The following is a 23,317-nucleotide window of genomic DNA, read 5'->3' as shown; positions in this document are numbered from 1 at the left end:
TTTTGCATTCCAGCTCAGGATTTTGCAGAGCATAGAGAGCGGTGTCACCCCTGGGGGGATATGCCACCCACAAAATGCAGGTGGAGGCTGGGGCGAGGCTGGCAGCTAGGGGCCAGAAATCCAAAGCCTGAACCCAGTTCAAACTTCCTGACTCCCACTCACTGTTAGTTGCACAAGGATGGCTCGGCCTGGTCCCCTTAAAAATGTGTACGTTCTGACTTACAGGCCGCTTTGCCTCTCGGAAGGTCCCCCTGACCTGCGGACTGAGGGTCTGGAGACCCTTCCAGTCTCAGAATCGCTGAGATCCCTCAAAACAAAAGATGTTTGCAGTTTGACCCCTTGTTGCTCAAAGTGTAGTCGGCGAAACGGCAGCCTGGGCTGCCTTGGTAGCGGGTCACGGGCTCAGTGTCCAGGCCATGTCAGGCCTGCAAGTTAAGAAGTGTCAGCATTTCCCTGGGGAAAGTGGTGACCAAATGTCTAGCTATATTTGCATTTCAAATCCACACGGATAGAGTTTTTAAATATAAGTATGTTATACTATTGTCTGAGCCACACTTAAGCCAGGAAAAATAAAAAACAACTTTGCGTTTCTGAAATTGAAATGCGTCTGCACAATTCTTTTTTTTTTTTTTTTGACTTTTTTTAAAAAAAAAAATACTTTTAAGTTCTAGGGTACATGTGCATAACGTGCAGGTTTGTTACATATGTATACTTGTGCCATGTTGGTGTGCTGCACCCATCAACTCCTCAGCACCCATCAACCCGTCATTTACATCAGGTGTAACTCCCAATGCAATCCCTCCCCCCTCTCCCCTTCCCGTGATAGGCCCCGGTGTGTGATGTTCCCCTTCCTGAGTCCGAGTGATCTCATTGTTCAGTTCCCACCTATGAGTGAGAACATGCGGTGTTTGGTTTTCTGTTCTTGCGATAGTTTGCTGAAACTTAATTGGTCACTGTTTGAAACGCTCCAGCGACAACCCGATAAAGAATTGTGCAGTGAGACCATCCTGGCTAACCCGGTGAAACCCCGTCTCTACTAAAAAAATACAAAAAACTAGCCGGGCGAGGTGGCGGGCGCCGGTAGTCCCAGCTACTCTGGAGGCTGAGGCAGGAGAATGGCGTGAACCTGGAAGGCAGAGCTTGCAGTGAGCTGAGATCCGGCCACTGCACTCCAGCCCAGGCGACAAAGCGAGACTCCGTCTCAAAAAAAAAAAAAAAAAAAAAAAAAAAAAGAATTGTGCAGTGAACAGGCGTCTGCACAAGTCTTTATCGGGTTGTCGCTGGAGCGTTTCAAACAGTGACCAATTAAATTTCACGCGCTACATTTGTTCGGGAGATCTCTCAAATCTGTCTCTCCTGAGTTATTTAATGAAATGTTTATTTGGAAAGAATTCTTGATCCACAGGAAGCTGCAAAGAAACGCACCGGGTCGCGCCCACCCTTCCTCTCCCCTTCCAATTAGAAATCTGGAATCACCAGGCCTATAGCGACACCAGGACGCTGACCTTGTCCCCCAGACCCAGCAGCCCCTCTCGGGGATCCGCGCGCAGCGCGCGTCTTGAGTAGCCAGATTAATCCGAGTCCCACTCCTCACCAAACGCCAATTGCAGGTTTTATTTGTGAACTTCACTTTTGCTGAGCAATGCGCTCCCAGTCCCCGGGCCCTCCAGCCTCCCCCCTCTCGCCTCCCGCCTCCCCATCTTCTGGGCTTGGGTGCAGCGACGCGGATGACCGGCCAGTGCGTCCCCAGGGAGAAGTCAGCCTGGGTCCCACCCCAGGGTCACCCCGGGCGCGGAGGGGGCGTGGGCACCTCCCCAGAGCCGCGCCTGCCCTAGACGGCTGGAGTCGCCCGCAAGCCCAAGTCTCCGGCTACTGAGATGGGTAGCGGCGGCTGCGGAGCCTGCGCGAAGGTAACGCCCCTAGCCCCGCGGCCCGGTGGGGGCGGGGAGAGGCGTGACCACGCCCAGGCTGCTTCTGCCCGCCCCATCAGCGCGTACGCGGCTACCGAGGTGGAGCAGGCGGCTGGCGCGAGACCAGGAATACTCAGGACCCCCTGGCTCGCGCACCCAGAGCCAGGGCCGCGGCCCCCGCCTTTCCCGCAGCCTTCTGGCATTCGGTGCCGGCCTCGCGAGGCCAGCGGCTGCTCGCTCTGGGGTCGTTGCTGTTTGTGCAGTGAGCGCCGCCCCACCATTGTCCCGGTCGCTCTGTCAACAGCGCCGGGCCGCGCACCAGGAGGCTGGGGCGCGCATGGGGAGCCTGCGTTGATGCTGTCGCCGCGCGGCCCTCCTAGGCTGCGTCCCGGGAAGCCAGGCTACCCGAGCACTCCGGCCTGGCTCGGCTCCCCGGACCTGAGTGCGTTCCCATGGAGGCGCGCGGGCTAGGCCAGGGGGCCGCAGCGGCGAACATCGCCCGAGAGGTGGCGGAGGAGACCCCGGACTGGGTGCCCGCGCTCTGCCCTAGCTCCGAGGCGCGGTCGCTGGAGCCGCCTGCCTACCGCCTGCAGGACTTCGACACGCTGGTCACCGTGGGTGAGCGAGTGCGCGCGGAGACTTGGCCCATAGGGGCGCGCGGCGCGGCCGGGACGCTATAGTCAGACAAAGGGCCCCGGGTGCTGGCCTCCTGGGTAGGGCCCTACCCCGCCGCTCGGGCTCAGGGTCCCCGCGCGGGGTTGCCCCTGCCACTGGGTCTCCTAGAGGGCCACTCAGAGAACTGGAGCGTACCCACACCCCCAGCCCCGGCGAGTCCCCCAGACCGGCCCGGCCGGGTGCGTTCCCTGGAACACCGACGGCTCCTGTCTGAGACCACCCTGATCCACCGCACACACAGCAGTCTGGGGCTGGGTGGTCCGACGTCACCAAACTTCCTGTGGGTCCCCTCGCCTCGGCAACCTCGTGCGCCTCCCATACGGCGGCTCCAGGGTCTCGGGCGCGAGTTCTGAAGGCCCCTGCGGGTCTCCTCCAGGCCAGCCTCCCTGTTTGCCTAGTGGCAGGGTCCTCGGCGGGGAGTGTACAGGTTTCTCCACGGGCTGCGGGAGCAACTGGGCTCCAGGGAACAGGTATTCCGTGGCTTTGTGGGGATGGGGACGGCGGAGTTGGGAAAGGATCCTAACATGTCCTGACACTGCCTGTGCTTTTCGTCTTGTTCGTCTGAAGTGGATAATTATTGTATTGGGCGCTTTCTTCGTTTCCTTTGTCCTCTGTCTTTGAACTTAACCCCGAATGGGCAGCTTGACAGAGATTTCGAGTTCTCGGTGCGCTTGGATCCGGACACGCGCTGGTTTATGGGACAGCCCTGAGTGGGTCAGAATATCCCAACCGAACATGGGAGCTGAGTTTAAACAGTTGTCACCAGCCCGCCTGTGCCTCTTAGGGACTCTGTGTGGCTAAGTGGGGTGTTGGTTGTCAAGAAAATAAACGGGAGAACAGAGGGGGTGTCCTGGGTGTGTTGATGAGGCGGGGGCTCTCAGGCCCTCTAACTCCTGTTTGTCCTCACATTTTGGAAAGGAGGAAGCTGGGCTGGGAATCCCAAGGGCTCAAGGTCAGACTTTATGGCATAGGAAGACCCGCGGGCATAGCCAGTGGGCCTTCAGAACCGCTGAGGAAGAGGGGACTTAGCTTCCTTCAGTGAGTTCTTTGCCACTTAGACCTTGAAGGAAGGGCCCACGAATAAAGCCTGAGTTTGGAAAGACAGTGTGGGACGAGGCCCTCTCTCTCGCTCCCTCCCTCCTCCTATCTCATTCTCTATCTCTTTCTCTGTTTTTCTTCTCTCTCCCTTTCTGTGACCCTGTTCGTGTATTTGCATTTCTCCTCCTCTGTCTATGCCTCTCTCCCTGTCCCCTTACTGTCTTGGTCTCTCTGCTCTGTTTCTGACTCCCTCCCTTCTCTCTTTCTGCTTTCCCTCTTCTCCTGGTCCCCCCCGCCGAAGGCTGTCGTGATCTAATCTTAATGCTGTGTGTGTTTTGCGGGGAGGAAGGGTGGGCAGGAACCCTGACTGCTTCAGCTGCCACAATCGGTGGAAATACAACTCGACAATGGAAAATTGATGAGATCCAGCCTTTCCTTGGCACTCAGCACCAGAGTTTGTCATTCTTTGGGGCACCCACATGGGTCTCTTGGGAAGGGTGGAGCTGGAGCTGGAGGCCGGGGCGGAGAGCAGGAAGCGGGCCCCAGGGCGGCAGAGGTGAGGAGCTCTGGTGTGACAGGGGGCCACTCAGTTTGACATCAGGTTAGCTTAGGGTGCCCAGCGGGTAACCTCATTTTAAAAAAAAGAGTGTCATTTCCTCTGGGGACCAAGCTGGCTGGGCGGGGAGGTCAGCTGTTTTTTTTCAGTCCAGTCAGTGCTCTCTTAATGAGGATGATGCTCTTTTCTCAAGTATAACTTCCGGTGGGCTCCAAGGGTGTGACAGGAGAGGTAGGTATCCCATATTCATTGGACAGCAGGGGACCAGGACCCAGGGGGTGTGTGTGTGTGTATGTGTGTGTGTGTATGTGTGTGTGTCTGGAACACTCTCTCATGACAGCTTCACAGCTACCAAAGCTGTGACATTAACTGCAGCATTTTATCCGAGCCTTTTTCTTTATTGTTGATTAAAGAGCAGTCTAAGTGTGATTCACCTAAAAGAATTAGAATAAATTCTAAAATATACTAAGCGTTGTAGAGCCTTCACGATTGTATCTCTGAGCCACAATCTACAGCAGCTTTGGACTCTTTTCCAAGGCTTGATGAAGAGTGAGGAACGAGCTCGAGTCTCAGTCTGGAGTTGACACCCAGTCTGGCTGGGTGTGACCTCTCTTCATCCTAGGCTGTCCCTGCAGGAACATAAGTTTGCTTTTCAGTGCTCTTTTCCACTCATTCCTAATTCTCTCAGGCCCCAAACAAGCACCCCCAGGAGTACTGAACTTTTTGGGGGGTGGGCGGAGGGGATCTATATGCAGATTGCCAGTTGAGCAATCCTATTTTCTATGACTTAAAGCCAATCACAGGCTGGGTGTGGTGGCTCTTGCCTGTAGTCCCAGCACTTTGGGAGGCCGAGGCAGGCAGATCTCTTGCGCTCAGGAGTTCCAGACCAGCCAGGCCAACATGGCAAAACCCTGTCTCTACTGAGAAAATACAGAAATTAGCCAGGCGTGGTGGCAGGCGCCTGTAATCCCAGCTTCTCAGGAGGCTGAGGCAAAGGAATTGCTTGCAGCCAGGAGGCAGAGGTTGCAGTGAGCCAAGATCACAGCCCTGCACTCCAGCCTGGGTGGCGGAGGGAAAAAGCAAAGAAAGTGTCAGTGTTCTGGATTGAGCAGTTTCCTCCAGTGCAGGTAGTTAGGAAAAAGAGTGCAGTTTGCACTTGTGAAAAATCTCATAATGGATTTTTTTTTTCTTCTTTGTGCATAAAGGGATTCTGTAGTACGTCTTGTTTAAAGGCTGATTTAATAGTTTTAGGAACTTTGTATCAGAATAGCCATACTACTCCTTAGAGAAAAAAATGGGTTTCAGTCTGGTTCTTCACATTTCTGTTCATATAACCAAGCTGTGCTTATTTCTATGAGGGAAAACAATTGTGCTTTAAAAAAGGAAAATCTGGGCCGGGTACAGTGGTACGTGCCTGTAGTCCCCGCTATTTGGGAGGTTGTGGTGGGAGGATGGCTTGAGGCCATGAGTTCCAGACTAGCCTAGGCAATACAAAGCGACCCTCATCTCTTAAAAAACATAGTAATAATAGCTAGTTGGTCATGTTGGTGCATACCTGTACTCTTAGTCACCTGGGAAGTTGAGGCAAGAGGATCACTTGAGCCCAGGAGGTCAAGGCTGCAGTCAACCATAGTCATGTTACTCTACTCCATCCTGGGTGATAGAGTGAGATCCTCTGTCTAAAAAATGAAACAAAATCAAATAAATATATGTTATGGAAGTGAAAAACTTACACTACATAGAGAGGATGACTCTCTGTGCAGCAATCTACCAGCCTTATTTTATCAATCTTCCCACTTAAAATGATTACTTGAGAATTACTTTCTCTATATATCAGATAAAAAATACTTAGGTGTGGATGGGCATGATGGCTCATGCCTGTAATCCCAGCACTTTGGGAGGCTGAGGCAGATGGATCATGAGGTCAGGAGATTAAGACCATCCCAACCAGGGAGTCTGAGGTTACAATGAGCCGAAATCACACCACCACATTTCAGCTTGGGTGACAGAGCAAGACTCCATCTCAACAACAACAACAACAACAACAACAACAACAAAACTCAAAAAGCTTAGGTTTTTTCCCGAAAGTGTTTTTATTGAATCATTTGGCATCCACGACCCAGTGCTTGTTTCTGTGGGCACCCCGAGTGTTAACCTGTCAGGAAGGAGGTAATTCAGCAGGTAAACCGGTGGCCAGGCTTTGGGTCCACATTTCGTTTTCCTTTGCTCAACCTAGTTCGCATTTGCTTATTTAAAAAAAAGGGAAGTAATAACAGAACCTATCCTACATGGTTACTGTGAGGAAGACTTCAAAGTCCTAGACCAGTATTAAAAATGTGTGTATTTTGAAATACAGACTTCATAGGAGATTTCAAAAACAGTACCTGGAGTCTCACGGACCTTTCAGCCAGCTTCCCCATAGTGACGTCTTCGTATCTGTGGGACAATATCAGAACCATGTCATCGATGTTGGTATATCCCTATTAAAGACAACACATACCTCGTTCAGCTTTTTTTTTTTTTTTTTTGAGACAGGATCTCACTCTGTTGGCCAGTCTGGAGGACAGTGGTGTGATCTCAGCTCACTCCAGCCTTGAATTCCTGGGCTCAAGTGATCCTCTCAACTCAGCCTCCCGAGTAGCTGGAACTACAGGCATGCACCATACCCGGCTAATTTTTGTATGTTTTGTAGAGGCAGAGTCTTGTTATGTTGCCAAGTCTTGATCTCCTGGTGTCTCAAGCAATCTTCCCACTTCAGCCTCCCAAAGTACTGGGATTGTATACAAGCATGAGCCATCGTGCCCGGCTTGTTCAGCCTTTGTTAGTTTTCAGAAGGTGCCCATTTGTGTTTGCAAGTGTGTGTATAGAGTTCTGTGCAGTTTTACCCAGTGTGTGGATTTGGGCAGCTACCACCCTCCAAACCATGGTGCAGAATGAATTCCCTCACCACAGACTACTTGGTCTTCCTCAAGACATTTTTTTTTTTTAACTTTCACGTGGTATACTATCTGAAAATACTGTATATTTTTAAGAGCTAGTAGATCTTCATAATTAATGATACATGGTTCTGAAATCTGAAGTGTTTAATACTGGTAGTTTTTAATCCCGTCCTTGGTTTTTAGAAATAAAGCTTGGAGTTGTAAGGAAAACGAGCCCTTAGACAAAGGATTTCTCAGCAAAACAAATTTACTGCTGCACACGAGGGTGCCCTCCCATATGGCTGGTTGCCCCAAGAGCACCCCGAACAAAGGAGAGTAGAAGTTTTTATTCGTAAGGCAATTCCTGTCCCTATGTCCTTTCCCCGTTGGCTGGGGTCAGACTGCACAATCTAAACTAGACCCGATTGGCTTAACATTTAAACTTTCTTTAATGATAAGGTGGGCACATGATAGGAGAGAGGGGAGAGGAGGAAGCGGTCGTCTGTGGTGAACTAGAGAGCCAGTCTTTTCCCAAATAAAGGAAGGAATGTGAGCTGGTGCTGATAACGCCACTGGTACTGTGGGCATGCCTGGTCATGTAGTAAAGTCAGAAAGAAGAAAAGGAGAAGAAAGAGATGCAGGGGTGGATCCTGGGAATTAAAGAATAAAAGGTTCTCCTAAACTGGGCAGAATTTTCCTTTCCTCTCCTCGTTGCTGGGGTCTTATTAATACCATAAGATAGTTCATTCAGGCTGTTGTACAAAACACCACCGACTGAGTGGCTTTTTTGTTTTTTTTTTGAGACAGAGTCTCACTCTGTTGCCCAGGCTAGAGTGTGGCGGTGCAATCTAGGCTCATTGCAAGCTCCGCCTCCTGGGTTCATGCCATTCTCCTGCCTCAGCCTCCTGACTAGCAAACCACAGACATTTATTCCCAGTTCGGGAGGCTGGAGGTCCAAGATCAAGGTGTGGCAGATTGGGTGTCTGGTGGGGACCTGCTTCCTTGTTCATAGATGGTGCCTTTTTGCTGTGTCCTTACATGGTGGAAGGGGTGAGGGAGCTCTCTGAGGCCCCTTAATAAGGGCATTAATCCCATTCATGAGGCTCCACCTTCTAATCCTATTCATGAGGCTCCACCCTCACGACCTCATCACCTCCCTAAGGCCTCACCCCCTGACACCATTACCTTGCAGGTGAGGATTTCAACACAGGAATTTTAGGGGCACACAGACATTGAGTCCGTGGCATCTCCACCCTGTCTGTCACACCAGCATGCTGCCGGCACGAATGGCATCTGAACTGGTGAGATTTTACTGTGTGCATAAATCAGCAGCCTTGTGGGCAGTGTTGACATAGCAATTAGGAGTGTTGTTTGTGGCCTAACAATACACAGAAAGTGGAGCTCAGCCCTTTAATCTTGTTTATCTTGTGTGGTTGCCCCGTGTGAAACCGGCTCATGCATGTGGGAATGACAGTTTCCATTTAAGTGCATCACACAAATGCCAAGAGATGAGATAAAATATTACACATCAGAGAACATTTCCAAGGATAGAAGTCCTGCCGGTTTCTCCTCTTCATTGTTTATTTCATTTTATTTTTTAAATTTAATTTAGTTTTAAGTTAAAATGCATGTTACATTAAATTTAAGTTAAATTAAGATACATGTGCAGGACTTATTTTAAGAAAAGAGACGGGGTCTCACTGTGTTGCCCAGGCTCGTCTTGAGCTCCTGGGCTCAAGCATTCCGCCTGCCTCCGCTGCTGGAACATAGATGCCAAGAGTGCCGGGACCTCTGTGTGTTGGAGTCACTTTCATCTCCCACATTCAGAGAACAGACCCGGCACTTAGTGCGTGCCCAAGACCATCCACTGCATGGATAGAGAGATCAACCCTCCTCATGTGCCAGGGGTTTCCCGAGGTGGGAAACCTTCAGTGCTAGCCAGGAAAGTCGCAGTCAGAGACAGGGACAAGCTGGTCACTCTGTGTGTGAATAAAGAAATGAATGGATGATGGCACTATCGACAGTTGTTCTTATGACACTCACTGATGCCAAGTACTGGACGGGTACACTATGTACTTTAGTTTCTCTATGGGCAGAAGCTCCACCATGACAACATCAGCGTTATTTTCTTTTTTCTCTTTTTTTTTTTTTTTGAGACAGAGTCTTGCTCTGTTGCCCAGGCTGGAGTGCACCGGTGCAATCTTGGCTCACTACAAGCTCTGCCTCCCAGGTTCACATTGTTCTCCTGCCTCAGCCTCCCAAGTAGCTAGGACTACAGGCGCCTGCCACCATGCCCGGCTAATTTTTTGTATTTTTAGTAGAGATGGGGTTTCACCATGTTAACCAGAATGGTCTTGATCTCCCGACCTCGTGATCCACCCGCCTCGGACTCCCAAAGTGCTGGGATTACAGGCATGAGCCACCACCTCTTTTTTCTTTGTTTTAAAGACAGAGTCTCACTCTGTAGTGCAGTTTAGAGTATAGTCGTGCAGCCATAGCTCACTGCAGCCTCCACTTCCCTGGCTCAAGCAATCCTGCCACTTCAGCCTCCCAAGTAGCTGGAACTACAGACATGCACTGCCACACTCAGTTAGTTAGTTATTTATTTTTGTAGGGATGGGTGTTGCTATGTTGCCCATGCTGGTCTCGAACTCCTGGGCTCAAGTGATCCTCCCACCTCAGCCAACCAAGTAGCTGGAACTACAGTTCATGGGCACGCTGCAAAGAAGGGAGATGTTAAAGTTTTGAAAGCAGCAGACAGCCCCCTCCAGGAAGAGACATGGTTTGTGAAAATCAAACGAGGGCGAAGGCATGACAATCGCGAGCTCAGGAGATTGACGCTGCAGTGGGCTGAGATCATGCTACTGCACTCCAGCCTGGATGGCAGAGACCTTGTCTCAAAAAATAAAAATTCATGGGAGGCCAGTTGTGGAGGCTTGCGCCTGTAATCCCAGTATTTTAGGATGCTGAGGTGGCAGCATCGCTTAGCCCATGAGCTCATCTGTCTGGGCAGTGTAGTAGGACCCCATCTCAATTTTTTTTTTTTTTTTTTTTTTTTTTTTTTTTGAGAGCCTGGAGAACGATTCTCCAGGTTCAAGTGATTCTCCTGCCTCTGCCTCCCAGGTAGCTGGGATTACAGGCTCCTGCCACCGTGCCTGGCTAATTTTTGTAGTTTTTAGTAGAGACATGGTTTCACCATTTTGGCCAGGCTGGTCTTGAACTCCTGACCTTGTGATCCACCTACCTCAGCCTCCCAAACTGCTGGGATTATATGCATGAGCCACCACGTCTGGCCAAAAAAAATTTTTTTAAAGTAGCTGAGTGTGGTGGCATGCACTTGTATGTAGTCCCAACTACTAGGGAAGCTGAGACAGGAGGATTGCTTGAGCCCAGGAGGTAGAGACTGCAGTGACCCATGATGGTGCTTCTGTGCTCCAGCCTGGGCAACAGAGCAAGACCCTATGTCAAAAATAAAGAAAAGGAAGTATCAAGGCACATGATTACACAATGCCTGCTACACTTAGGGTCTCCAAAAAGTGAACCTTTTCTGTCCATCAGTTTCCTCTTCTCCCCAGTGTGAAACTGCATATGCCTTCCTGGTGGCCAGGTCTTGCAGAGCTTGGTGGCAGACTTTTTTTTTCCCTGAGATGGAGTTTAGCTCTGTCACCCAGGCTGGAGTGCAGTGGCAGTCTCGGCTCACTGCAACCTTGACCGCCCAGTTCAAGTGTTTCTTTTGCTTCAGTCTCCTGAGCAGCAGGGACTACAGGTGCCTGCCACCATGCCCAGGTAAGTTTTGTCCTTTTAGTAGAGACGGGGTTTCACCACTGAGATAATAAGTTGCAGGTTTCTTGGTCTGTTTTGGAGGTTGAAGCCACAGGAGTCCTTTTGAGAATGAATGCAGGGTGTAATTGTGTTAGTTTGCTCTGACTGTCATAACAAAATACCGCAGACTGAGTGGCTTATTTAATAGAAATTAATTTTCCCACAGTCCTGGTGACTAGAAGTCTGAGATCACGGTGTGGGCAGGGCTGGTTCCTTCTGATGCCTCTGTCCTAGATAGACGCTGTCTTCTCCCTGTGTCCTCACAGGGCCATCCCTCTCTGTGTCCTCATCTCCTCTTTTTTTATTTTTGTTTTTTTAGAGATAGGATGTTGCTCTGGCCCAGGCCAGAATTCAGTGGTGCTATCATAGCTTCCTGCAGTCTTGGCTTCCTGGGCCCACGCAACACTCCATACCTCAGCCTCTTGAGTGAGCTGGGACCACAAGTGTGCACTACCATGCTCAGCTTATATATACACATTTTTCCTAGAGATGGAGTCTCCCTACGTTTCCCAGACTGGTCTCAAATTCCGGCCTCAGTCAATCCTCCTGCCTCAGTCTCCCAAAGTGCTGTGGTTACGGTATGAAACACCACACCCAACCTCCTCTTCTTACCAGGATAGCAGTCCTATTGGATCAGGGCCCACCCTAATGACCTCATTTTACCTTAATTAACTCCTCAAGGGCCCCATTTCCAAATAGCCACATGCTAACGTCTGGGGATTAGGGCATCAATATACGATTTTTCGGGGGACATAATTCAGATCATAGCCCCTATGCAAATTGTAATGCATCCAGGGATATGTTGGAAATTCTCCTGAAGCAATATTGTAGTGTCACCGCAATTAAAACTGACTTCTTAGAAGATTCCCCTTTTTGGTTGACTTCTGATATCTCTCTCATGTTCCTTCATACTGTCTTAGTCTTGCATGGTTGCTGGAATGAAGGACCATAAATATAGTAGCTTAAAATCACATACAATGAAGAGATACCTGCACTCTCAGGTTCACTGCAGCACAAGTAACAACAACCAAGATAGGGCAACAACCCATGTGCCCGTCAGCGTCTGTACACAATGGAGTACTATTCAGCCTGTAAAGAGAATAAAGTCCTCTCATTTGCAACAGTGTGGATGCAACTGGAGATCATTATGCTCTGAGAAATAAGCCAGGCACAGAGAGATAAATACTGCACAGAGAGATAAATACCATTATCTCCTTTTTTTGGACAGGGTCTCACTCGGATGCCCAGGCTGGAGTGCAGTGACATGGTGTCACTGTAGCATCAATGTCCGAGGCCCAACGGATCCTCTCACCTCAGCCTCCTAAGTAGCTGGGACTACAGCGTGTGTCACCACACCAGGCTATTGTTTTGATTTTTTTGTAGAGATAGAGTCTTGTCATGTTGCCCAGGCTGGTCTTGAACTCTTGACTTCAAGTGATCCTCCCAGTTTATCCTCCCAGAGTCCTGGGATGAGAGGCGTGAGCCACTGCACCCTGCCTGACCTATGCACTTTAGAATCCTAGAAGCAAATCTTGTATCCTATTGGAGGAGCAAGACAGAAACACAGGTGCAGGTGCTAGAGGGCAGATTGTTTGCACAGAAACCTGGGCATGTGGATGAATTTGGTAATACCCACGTGTGTGTGGGTAAACTTGGCCAGCCCCTTTTTTTCCAAGGTTCCCTTGTGCAAGAAGAATGAAACCAGTGCAACCAGTACTTTGAAGAAACTCCTCCTTTCTGGAGCGTTTTCACGCTGTGTTTCTCACGTGGGCATGTTTTCCCAGTATCTCCGATTCTGTGCTGTGTTGGTTGAGACAGGATGATGGACATTTTGTTTCCCCATTAGGATCTTAAGTGAAAGTCCATTTGGCATTTACATTGATCTGAGTGGGAGAAAACATGATAAACAGCCATTAGAGGCCGGGCTGTGGGGGCTCACGCTTGTAATCCCAGCACTTTGGGATTACTGCATCTTGAGATCAGGAGTTCGAAACCAGCCTGGCAAACATGATGAAATCCCATTTGTATCCAAAAATTAGCGGGGCGTGGTAGTGGGTGCCTGTCATCCCAGCTACTCAGAAGGCTGAGACAGGAGAATCACTTGAACCCAAGAGACAGAGGTTGCAGTGAGTCTGTGCCACTGCACTCCAGCCTGGGTGATAGAGTGAGACTCCATCTCAAAAAAACAAAAAACCCAAAACACATTAGATGCATTTGAAGCCGCCCAGCAGTTCTCCCATGATGGTGGAATAGGCATCTGGGAGACTCACCCTACCCTGTCTGAACACCTTTAGCGAAGATGTAAATGACTTGCAGAGGAAGGAGGCGCAGGTTCGAGGATGGAAATTCGTCCCCTCCAGCACTGGTGGCGTCCACCTCCACCTTCCTGTGGTCTAAGGAGACCGCACAGAGACTGTCAGTGTGGGAGGCGGTTGCCGGTTTGGTGAGTCTCCCTACGGAGGAATTTCCTGTGGGACGCCTCTGGGTAGTTCTTCCAGCCTTTCATGTCTTCTGTCAGATGATACAGTGGCCAGGTCAAGGGATTATGATTTTGTTTGTTTTTTGTTTTTTAGAGACAAGGTGTTGCTCTGCCGCCCAGGCTGGAGTGCAATCAATCATAGCTCAGCTGCAGCCTCAAACTACAGGGCTCAAGTGATCCTCCTACCTCAGTCTCCCAAGTAGCTGGGACTGCAGGGACACACCACCATGCTCAGCTCATTCTCTCAGAAGGTGGAGAGAAGAGAAGAGAGGAGGACAGAAAACTGTCCATATGACTAGTTTGGGTCTTTCCATCCTGCTTAATCCAGAACTGTCAAGGTTAGACCCTAGTCATTTCTCTAATATGTTTGAAAAATAGGGCTGGGCACAGTGGCTCATACTTGTAGTCCCAGGACTTTGGAAGGCCAGGGTGAAAGGATCACTTGAGTCCAGGCGTTTGAGACCAGCCTGGGCAGCATAAGAAGACCCTATTTCTACAAATGGAGAAAAAAAATTAGGCAGGGGGACGCATGCCTGTGTTGCCAGCTATTTGAGGGGCTGAGATGGGAGGATTGCTTGAGCTCGGGAGGTAGATGCTTCAGTGAGCTGTGATTGTGCTACGACACTCTAGCTTGTGTGATGGAGTGAGACCCTGCCTCAATTAAAAAAAAAAAAAGAAAAATAGACCTTCCTTCTGTACAGTGTCTTCCCTGCAGGCCTCCATGCCCTTGTACCTGTTTAAAAATACTTAGCATTTTTCACCAGGACATAGAAAAAGGAAGTTGTCTCACACGGTGTCCCGTCCCGCGGGATCGTCAATGTAGACCCTAGAAGAGGGAGTGGGAACTCGGGCGGACAAGAGACACGAGAAATGGAGACAAGACAGTATCCTCATCAAGTCTGGTTTATTGGTGGCAGCGTAATGCCTTATATAGACCAGCAGGGGCGGAGGTTGGGCCAGGGCGATGACGTGGCCCTGCGGTGGGCGTGGCCAGGTAGGTTTCGGTTTCTTCAATGGGACGTCATGTTGCGCCTGCGCGGTCCATTGGTAATTTTCCGTGGTGCGGAATGGCGCCTGCGCTGTAAGTTGATCATCTTCCCGGGTGCAGGAAGATGGGTGGTGAAGAACCCGGAAGAGAGCCATTTTGTACTGGCGTATGAGACAGCAGAACAGGGAAGAAAGTAAATCTAGGAAGGAGGCATAGAGTAGAAACTTATAGAGCTCAGGCATCAGTTGTCAATTATTATCGCTATGGCTGGGCCACGCGGCTCCGGACAGGTCCCCCTTTTTTATTATTTCATGATGAGAGATAGCCCCTCGGGAACTGCGCCTGTCTTAGGTTGGGTCAACTCATCCCCACCTTTTAAGCCCGTCATGGGATTAGGCAGCGGCAGGGGTGGTCCTCCTGTCTTAGGCTCGATTGGGGGTGGTGTTCTCTTACCCGTCATTGACTGTCCAGTTCAGCTCACAGGGGAGGTGGTCTTATAAGGACAGATAAGACTCACCATGTTCAGACATCTCAAGGCGATGATAATGGACCTGTACAGGCTTGGCCTGGAAGGCCTCGATTTGTTGTCTGACGAATGCCATAAGCTTATTAAAGATTATAGGCCCGAGAGTGAGAAAGAGTAGAAGAGTAAGTAAAGGACCAAGAAAAGGCAGGAGATAGGGGAGAAGTCCATCGAGTCCAGTCCACAAGGGATTGGCAGCCAGGTCTTTTCTGTGCTTCTCTAGTTTTTCTTGTAAAGTCTTTATTTTATTTCTGACGATTCCGGATTTGTTAGCATAAAAACAGCATCTTTCCTGTAAAGCCAAACAGATCCCTCCCTGTTCTGCTGTTAGTAAGTCTAGACCTCTTCTGTTTTGGAGAACTACTTCAGCTAATGAGTCTACCTGATCTTGTAGATCTTGTATAGTACTGGATAAGGTTTGTACATCTGAAATTAATTGATTAGATAATTTAGTATATTGGGTTAGTGAGACTCCTAGGCCTGTAGCTCCTGTTGTAAATGCAGTGGTGATTCCCAGTCCGGCCAACAAGGGAATAAATTGTATGGCCCGTTTTGGTCTATAAATAAAATGTTCAACAGCGGGGATGGGGATAGGTTCATCTCCAGGGATGATATCAATGTCGGGGAGAAGAGTGGCCAGAACACAAAGCCCTGTCCAATTTGTGGGTAGATAAGTATATGCCATGTTGTTTCCACAGAGGAAAACCAAGCCATTTATAGCACTCAAGGGGCTGGTGACATTGATTATGGAGGTACAGTTGTTGAATAGAACGTAGCTAGATCGATTTCTTCAGTGGTATTGTAAGAGGGTGAAAAGAGGCAAGAGGAATTAGAAAACTTCATTGGTTGAACTAAGAGGGAAGAAATAATTGGACAAGAGTTATTGACCAAGGACTCACCAGAGTAACTGACATAGGATAATGAAAAATTAGGTATAGCGAGAGGAGTAGGGGGACCCATTCTTAAACAAAGCCAACAATCGTGGGCAAGGCTTGTATTGGACATTTGGAGTAAGTTGTAAGTAGCATTAAGGATATCAAAAGTTTGCGCATCGATCATAAGGTTATCTCTAACCTTAGGCAGGGCCAAAGGGTGATATTGAATTTCAGGATATAGGGCTTTATGAATTTCTTCTAGTTTTTTCTAACAGTTTTAATTCTTGTGGTGTCTAATGGACCACCCCCATCAGAGATGTAGATAGGGGCTGTAGTGTTCCAGCAAACAGGCTGTCCTTTTTGGCCGTTACAAGGAGACTGTACAAGTTTATTGGTGGATCCTAATACTTGTACGTCACTGGTACCTCCAGTTTGTGTTTTTAATAATGTAGCCGTATAGTATGTTTTATTGCCTGATTTGCATTGTTGATATGAGGTGTAGCAAGAACTGTGTACAGAGGACTGGAAAGAACTACAGGGGCAGTCTTGGAGCGGCCCGCTAGGGGAGGTGTCTCTTGGGGTTGACTTACATTTCCATTGTTGGTTTGGCATTAAATAAGCTGTCTTGCCCGAGCAGGTCACTTGGGAGATCCTGTCTGACGGAGGTTCAGATACTTGTCCCCCGCTGCAGTCACAAGGCTGGCCGTGTTGCTTTTGTATTAGTTCTGTTGCTCTACGAGGGTCATCAAAACCTGCATAGACTGTCACTATGTTCTATAAAAAGATTATTTTCCAAAGGAATCTCATGTTGGGCTTCATTTTCTGAAAAACAAAAGGGAAGAAACTTCTCAGGGAGGATTGTTTTCCCTGGATTGACAGTGGTTATGGTTTATTTGTCTTACCAATCTCTCGGGCAGCCATGTGGCTGCATCATTTTTTGTGAGAAAATACATACTGAGCCTCTTCCCCAAATTAAAACTGGGTCAGGGCCATGCCATGAATTATCGAGTGGATCTTTCCATTTTACCATTGCAAACTGTTTTTGAGATTCAGGATGCCAGAAACGGTCGGCAGCAGATTTTCCGTGACTGTCCAAATTTAAAAAATTAAGGATAAAGAGGGCATGATTAAGTATGTTTCTGGGGGTACCCTTCACGGGGTACCAGCTCCCCCCTTTCATTTTTTCAATAGTAGTTTTTAATGACAGATGGGCCCTTTCAACTATTCCTTGTCCTTGGGGATTGTAGGGAATACCTGTGATATGTTTAATTTGTAGGGTGTTGCAGAATTGTAGGAAAGTTTTGGCTATGTAACCAGGGCCGTTGTCTGTCTTAATTTGTTTGGGTATACCTAAGATGGAAAAGCAATGTAATAAGTGAGCTATGACATGTTTGGTGGTTTCTCCTGTCTGGAGAGTCGCAATAATGAACCCACTATAGGTGTCTGTGCATACATGAATATATTTTAGTCAGCCAAATTCTGAGTGATGTGTAACGTCCATTTGCCAAATTTCGTTGGGGATGAGTCCTCGAGGGTTAACTCCTAGATGAGGAACGGGTAAATAAGTTATGCAGTTGGCACATTGTTTAACTATTTGTCGGGCTTGTTCTCTAGTAATTTTAAACATAAGTCTTAAGATCTGGGCGTTTAAATGATGTAGGGCATGTGCTTTTTGTGCTTGTTGTAAATTGTCTGTAGTGACTGTGGCTATGGTTTTTGTTGCCATGTCAGCTGTTGAATTACCTTGTACTAAAGGTCCCGGTAGTCCTGAATGTGCTCTAATATGTCCAAGGAAAAAGGGAGTAGTCCTTTTTTGAATAAGTTGTTGACATTGTAGAAATAGGTTAGCTGTGTCTGAAATATGTTTAATTTGCGGCACGGTCTCTAAGAGGGGTATTGAATGAGCCAGGTAGGCGCTGTCTGTGTAAATATTAAGTGGCTGACAAGGGAAAGCTGATAATGCTGCAATTATGGCTTGTAATTCGACTAGCTGAGCTGATGTATAAGTGGTTTGGAATTTGACAATTGTATTATTGTAGGTGTAAGCAGTGAGTCCTGTGGAAGATCCATCAGTGAAAATTAGTAATGCGTCATTGAGAGGTTCTTTACTGGTAATATGAGGAAATACAAACGCATGAAGTTTGCAAAATTGAATGAGTTTGTTAGGTGGGTAATGGTTGTCAATTGTGCCAGTGTAAGAAGCGCAAGCAATTGGCGAGGCTTCTGTATTTTGTAACAGCCAATGGATGTGTGATTGAGTGTAGGGCTGTATAATGGTAGAGGGTTCTATTCCAAAGTATTTTCTACTGTTTTCTCTTCCCACGATAATTAGATCAGCTATGGCATCATAATAAGGCAACAAAACCTTTTTGGGGGAGGAGGACAAGTGTACCCACATAATGGGATTGTTTTGCCAGAATAAACCAGTAGGGGTCATTGCTGTGTTAAAAATAATGAATATTAATGGCTGAGAATAATCAATACTGGTAACAAATTGTGTTGTAATGGCATCTTCTACCCGTTGGAGTGCCGTTAATGCTTCTTTTGAAATGGACCTGGGGGATTTCGGATTAGAGTCTCCTTTTAATATATCGAAAAGAGGTTTTAACTCTCCTGTGGTAAGTTTTAAGTATGGTCGAAGCCAATTTATGTCTCCCAGTAATTTTTGGAAATCATTTAAAGTTTTTAGATGGTCACGGCGTATAACGGCCTTTTGATTAATGATTTTGGGTCCATTAGTTTGAAAACCAAGATAGGTATATAGATTTTGTAGTTGTATTTTTTCTGGGGCTATTTGCAGTCCGGCTGTTGTCAACTCTTGTTTGAGTTGGGCAAAGCACTGTAAGACTTGTTGACCAATTTGTCCTGCTATTAAAATATCCATATAATGTATAATATACATTTGTGTCCGTATTTTTCTGACTGGTTCTATAGCAGCGGCTACATATTTTTGACATAAGGTAGGACTATTGGCCATACCCTGAGGTAAGACTTTCCATTAACGTTTCATTGGCTGCTTAAAATTTGTAGATGGAAGACTAAAGGCAAACCTTTTCTGATCAGCAGGATGAAGGGGGATTGTAAAGAAGCAATCTTTAAGGTCAATAATGATTTTAAAATATTTTTGAGGAATCGCAGCTGGTGAGGGCAGTCCCGGTTGTAAGGCACCCATAAGGACCATAGTGATATTTACTGCTCTTAAATCTTGTAAGAGTCTCCATTTGCCAGACTTTTTCTTAATGACAAAGATAGGTGTATTCCAAGGGGAATTACTTTCTGTAATATGTCCTGCTAGCAGTTGTTCCTGCACTAACTGTTGGGCAGCACTTAGCTTATCATTAAGTAAAGGCCACTGATCAACCCAAATGGGCTCATCTGACTTCCAAGTAATGGGGTCAGCGCACTTTTGGGGTGCAGGTATGTCAGTGGCCTGAGCTAAAAATTTCCAAACCCCTTTTTATCAAGTTGTCCTGAGACTGGTATAGGCTGTCGAATACCATCTTCTTTTCTCCCAAGACCTTTACCAGGGGTGTATCCCTGAGTTAGCATTTGTGCAGTAACTATATCATTTGGGCTGCACATTATAATTTTCATTTGGGAGAGCAGGTCTCGTCCCCAAAGATTAACAGGTAAGTGAGGGATGATAAATGGCTTAATGAGGCCTGAATTGTTTTCTTTATCTGTCCATGTTAGGTATTTAGAACTTTGTTTAGGATTACTGCTTTGTCCAATTCCTCTCAGGTGAGTTAAAGTCTCTGTGGTAGGCCAATGAGAGGGCCAGTCTTCTTGTTTAATGATGGTTACATCAGCCCCTGTGTCTATTAGTCCTGTAAATGCTTTTCCATCTAACCACAAGGTTAGAGAGGGTTTTTGGTTAGTAATTGGTTGTACCCAATATATATCTGAGGAACCAAAACCTTTTGTATTTCTATTAGAGTGTTGGATATAGTTAGCTGTTTTAACTAATGGCAACAAAATTAACTGTGCTATTCTAACCCCTTGAGGGATAGTAATAATGTTGTTAATAGCCCTGGCCATAATTTTAATTTCTCCTTCATAATCATTATCGATAACTCCAGGGAGGACTTGTAAACCTTTCATGGTGACACTACTTCTTCCCAAGAGTAGCCCAAAGGTGTCAGGAGGTAAAGGCCCATATATTCCTGTATTTAAGGTTTGTGGTCCCATCTCAGGTGTTAATACTGTGTGGGAGGTGGAACTGAGGTCCAGTCCTGCACTTCCTGGGGTTGCTCTACTAAGTTTTGAAATGGATTGTTGCTGCTGGCTGGAACAAAGCTGACCGCCCCATATGCTTGTTTTGGGGCCTGGGGCTGGCCCCTCATCCCGTTTCCCTGTTGAGGTGATAAAGGGTTTCCTTGACTATCAGGTTTAGACTTACATTCATTAGCCCAATGCTTTCCTCTCTTACACCTTGGGCAAAGGCCTGGAACTTTTGTTCGGGGTTTTTGTTTTGGTTTTCTGGGCAATCTTTTGCAAAGTGTCCTTTCTTACCGCATTTAAAGCACCCCCCTTTATCTTTGCCTTTGTTATTGAGGAAGTCTTTTACTGTTTGACCGCTAAAGGCGGCAGCCATTGCTAGACCCTGTTGGTATGAGGGCCCAATATCTGAACAAAGGCGAATATATCCTGTTAAATCTGTTTCATTTAGATAAGGTCTGATTGCCGCTTGACAGGCAGGGTCCGCGTTTTCATATGCCAACTGTTTAACATAATCTACACCCGTTTCTGCATTTCCAAAAATTCTACCTGCTGTGGTCATGAGTCTATGTATAAAATCTGAGAACGGCTCATCTGGTCCTTGTTTGACTGCCGTGAGTGAGGCCCCTGGATCTCCTTTAACAGGGAGTTTCCTCTAGGCTTTTGTAGCAGCTGCCTGGATTTGTGAAAACAAGCCAGAATCATATTGCATTTGGGCCTCAGTGTCTGCATAGTTTCCTGAACCAGTTAACGTATCAAAATCCCAGCCGTTTCCTGCCTGTTGGTTTCTTTTAGCTGTGTCTCTGCAATTTTCAAAAAACTCTGACTTCCAAATCAAATGATCTCCCCCAGAGAGAACTGCCCTAACTAAGGTATTCCAATCTGTAGGGGTGAGCCAGTTATCGGCTACAGATTCCACTATTGCGAGAGTATATGGAGCAGTAGCCCCATATTGAGAAGCAGCAGTTTTTAACTCTTTTATGATAGTGAAATCAAACCCAGTATGATGTCTCCAAGCCTGTCCTTGCCCATCTGTAGTTTCAGTAACTGGGAAGATGTCTTTGGGGGAGGAGTCTTCTCTATGTCGGCTAGCAACTAACCACCCTCTTGGAACATGCTGTCCGGGCCGCTGAGGTGGGCGCAGGGAACCCCCCATAACATCCGGGTTAGGTACCTTTTCATTTCCTGTTTTTAATTTTTGGAGCCTAGTTATCAATGATTGATGCAACTCCTCAAGATTAATTTGTTCTTCTAGTTGAGCAATTTTTTGTTTTAATTCTTCTTTGGGATCTACTACTGCCATAACAGTGGGCACAGAAGCCCCATTACGTGTCGCATTATATGGGGGCGGGCGTGAAGTAAAGGGAGGCCAGTCGGGGTTATGATATTTAGCCGCCTCTTCCTCTAAGTCATCCCAATTTATGTCTGATTGATCAGGCTCATTAGTTTCTTCCTCTTTTTGAGGTTTTTGTAAAACCGGTATTTTTTCTGTTTGTTTTTGTGTAATATTTCTTTATCTGTTATAGAAGGAGACTTGACTCCCTCATCATCGCTCTCAAAGGAAATGAGGTCCTCCTCGGTATCTTGCGGAGGCTTTGTGAGGTCAGAGCGGGAACTAACCTTTAGAATGTGTTCTGTTTGAGCGACCGCGGCCATGACTTGTGGATCGATCTCCTTTTTATCTATCAAATCTTTAATGAGATTCCAATAAGAGAAGGCGGTCACAGGAATTTTTTCTGGGCCAAAAGTATTATAATAATCTTGAAAACAATCTCCTACTCTACGCCATCTTTTAATATCGATAGTTCCTTCCTGTGGGAACCAAGGGCAGGTGTCTTTTACAAAGTCAAAAAATTTAAACAAATCATTACCTTTAACCTTTACTCCTCGTATCTTTAAAGCCTCTTTTAATTGTCCTACATAGATTTGATGTTGACTTAATTCTTGTCCCATTTCGGACGCGTCACTTACCTTCGATTCTGACGCGGCAGGTTCCCGCGGTGATCGGAGGAGTTTAGTTTCAGCTTGACGGTCGACCGTTCTTTTGCATCCTCTTCCTCACGGAATCCCTCGTTTCCAGGCTCCACGTTGAGGCGCCAGGTGTCCCGTCCCGCGGGATCGTCAACGTAGACCCTAGAAGAGGGAGTGGGAACTCGGGGGGACAAGAGACACGAGAAATGGAGACAAGACAGTATCCTGATCAAGTCTGGTTTATTGGTGGCAGCGTAATGCCTTATATAGACCAGCAGGGGCGGAGGTTGGGCCAGGGCGATGACGGTGGCCCTGCGGTGGGCGTGGCCAGGTAGGTTTCGGTTTCTTCCGTGGGAAGCCTGCGCCGTAGGTTGGTAATTTTCCGTGGCGCGGAATGGCGCCTGCGCTGTAAGTTGATCATTTTCCTGGGCGCGGGAAGATGGGTGGTGAAGAACCCGGAAGAGTGCCATTTTGTACTGCCGTATGAGACAGCAGAACAGGGAAGAAAGTAAATCTAGGGAGGAGGCATAGAGTAGAAACTTATACAGCTCAGGCATCAGTTGTCAATTATTATCGCTATGGCCGGGCCACGCGGGGCTCCGGACAACACGGTTCCTGTTAAATTGTGCAAGTCTACACAGATCCTTGCAACATGTGCTACCATTTACTTAGCATGCATTGTGTGTGGGCATTACATGATTCTCTGAGGTAGTTATATCGGGGAGGTACCCCATCAAAGAGATTTGGAGGGCAACCTGTGGAGGGTTCTTTTAAAATCGTTGACAACTAATTTGGTGGATGTTTTCACCTTGGTGAATCATTCCCTTGGGACTCATTTTGCAGAACAAAGGGGTTGCATGCAGGTGTGGCCAGAGAAACCTTGGCACAGAAGAAACAAGTGCTTTGTAATGCTTAGGGCACCTGGGATCTCTTCGGATGGGCGGGCCTGGGGGACCCTGTGCGAGCCTGCCTACATTTATTTGGGTATGCAAGCTTATATTGGAGTCTTGGCAATGAGAGGACAAGAGTGGAGGGAACAGAGCTGTTAACAGAAAGGGGTCCATATCCAAAGAGGGTTCTTGGATCTTGTGCAAGAAAAAATTCAGGGCAAATCCATAAAGTGAAAGAAAGCAAGTTTATTGAGAAAGTAGAGTAATAGAAGAATGGCCACTCCATAGGCAGAGCAGCCTCGAGGGCTGCTGGTTGCCCATTTTTATGGCTATTTCTTGATTACATGGTAAATGAAAGGTGGATTATTCTTGCCTCCCCTTTTTAGACCATATAGGGTAACTTCGTGATGTTGCCATGGCATTTGTAAACTGTCATGGCACTGGTGGGAGTGCA

General features: G+C 47.5%; 1 protein-coding gene across 1 annotated transcript in view; it reads left to right on the top strand.

Annotated features, from left to right (window-relative positions):
• The first annotated feature begins 1,982 nt into the window (after positions 1-1,982).
• LOC126947129 (cAMP-dependent protein kinase catalytic subunit PRKX-like) overlaps positions 1,983-23,317 on the top strand; it is a 103,151-nt gene continuing 81,816 nt past the window's right edge. The window contains exon 1 of the mRNA XM_050777754.1: positions 1,983-2,528. Coding sequence (XP_050633711.1) covers positions 2,363-2,528 — 166 coding nt within the window. The 5' untranslated portion in view covers positions 1,983-2,362. The remainder of the gene's footprint in view (positions 2,529-23,317) is intronic.

The sequence above is a fragment of the Macaca thibetana genome, chromosome Y, assembly GCF_024542745.1.
Source record: "Macaca thibetana thibetana isolate TM-01 chromosome Y, ASM2454274v1, whole genome shotgun sequence".
In the NCBI taxonomy this organism is placed as follows: domain Eukaryota; kingdom Metazoa; phylum Chordata; class Mammalia; order Primates; family Cercopithecidae; genus Macaca; species Macaca thibetana.
Note: the sequence above shows the minus strand (reverse complement) of the source record. Positions and strands in the feature narration are given on the sequence as shown.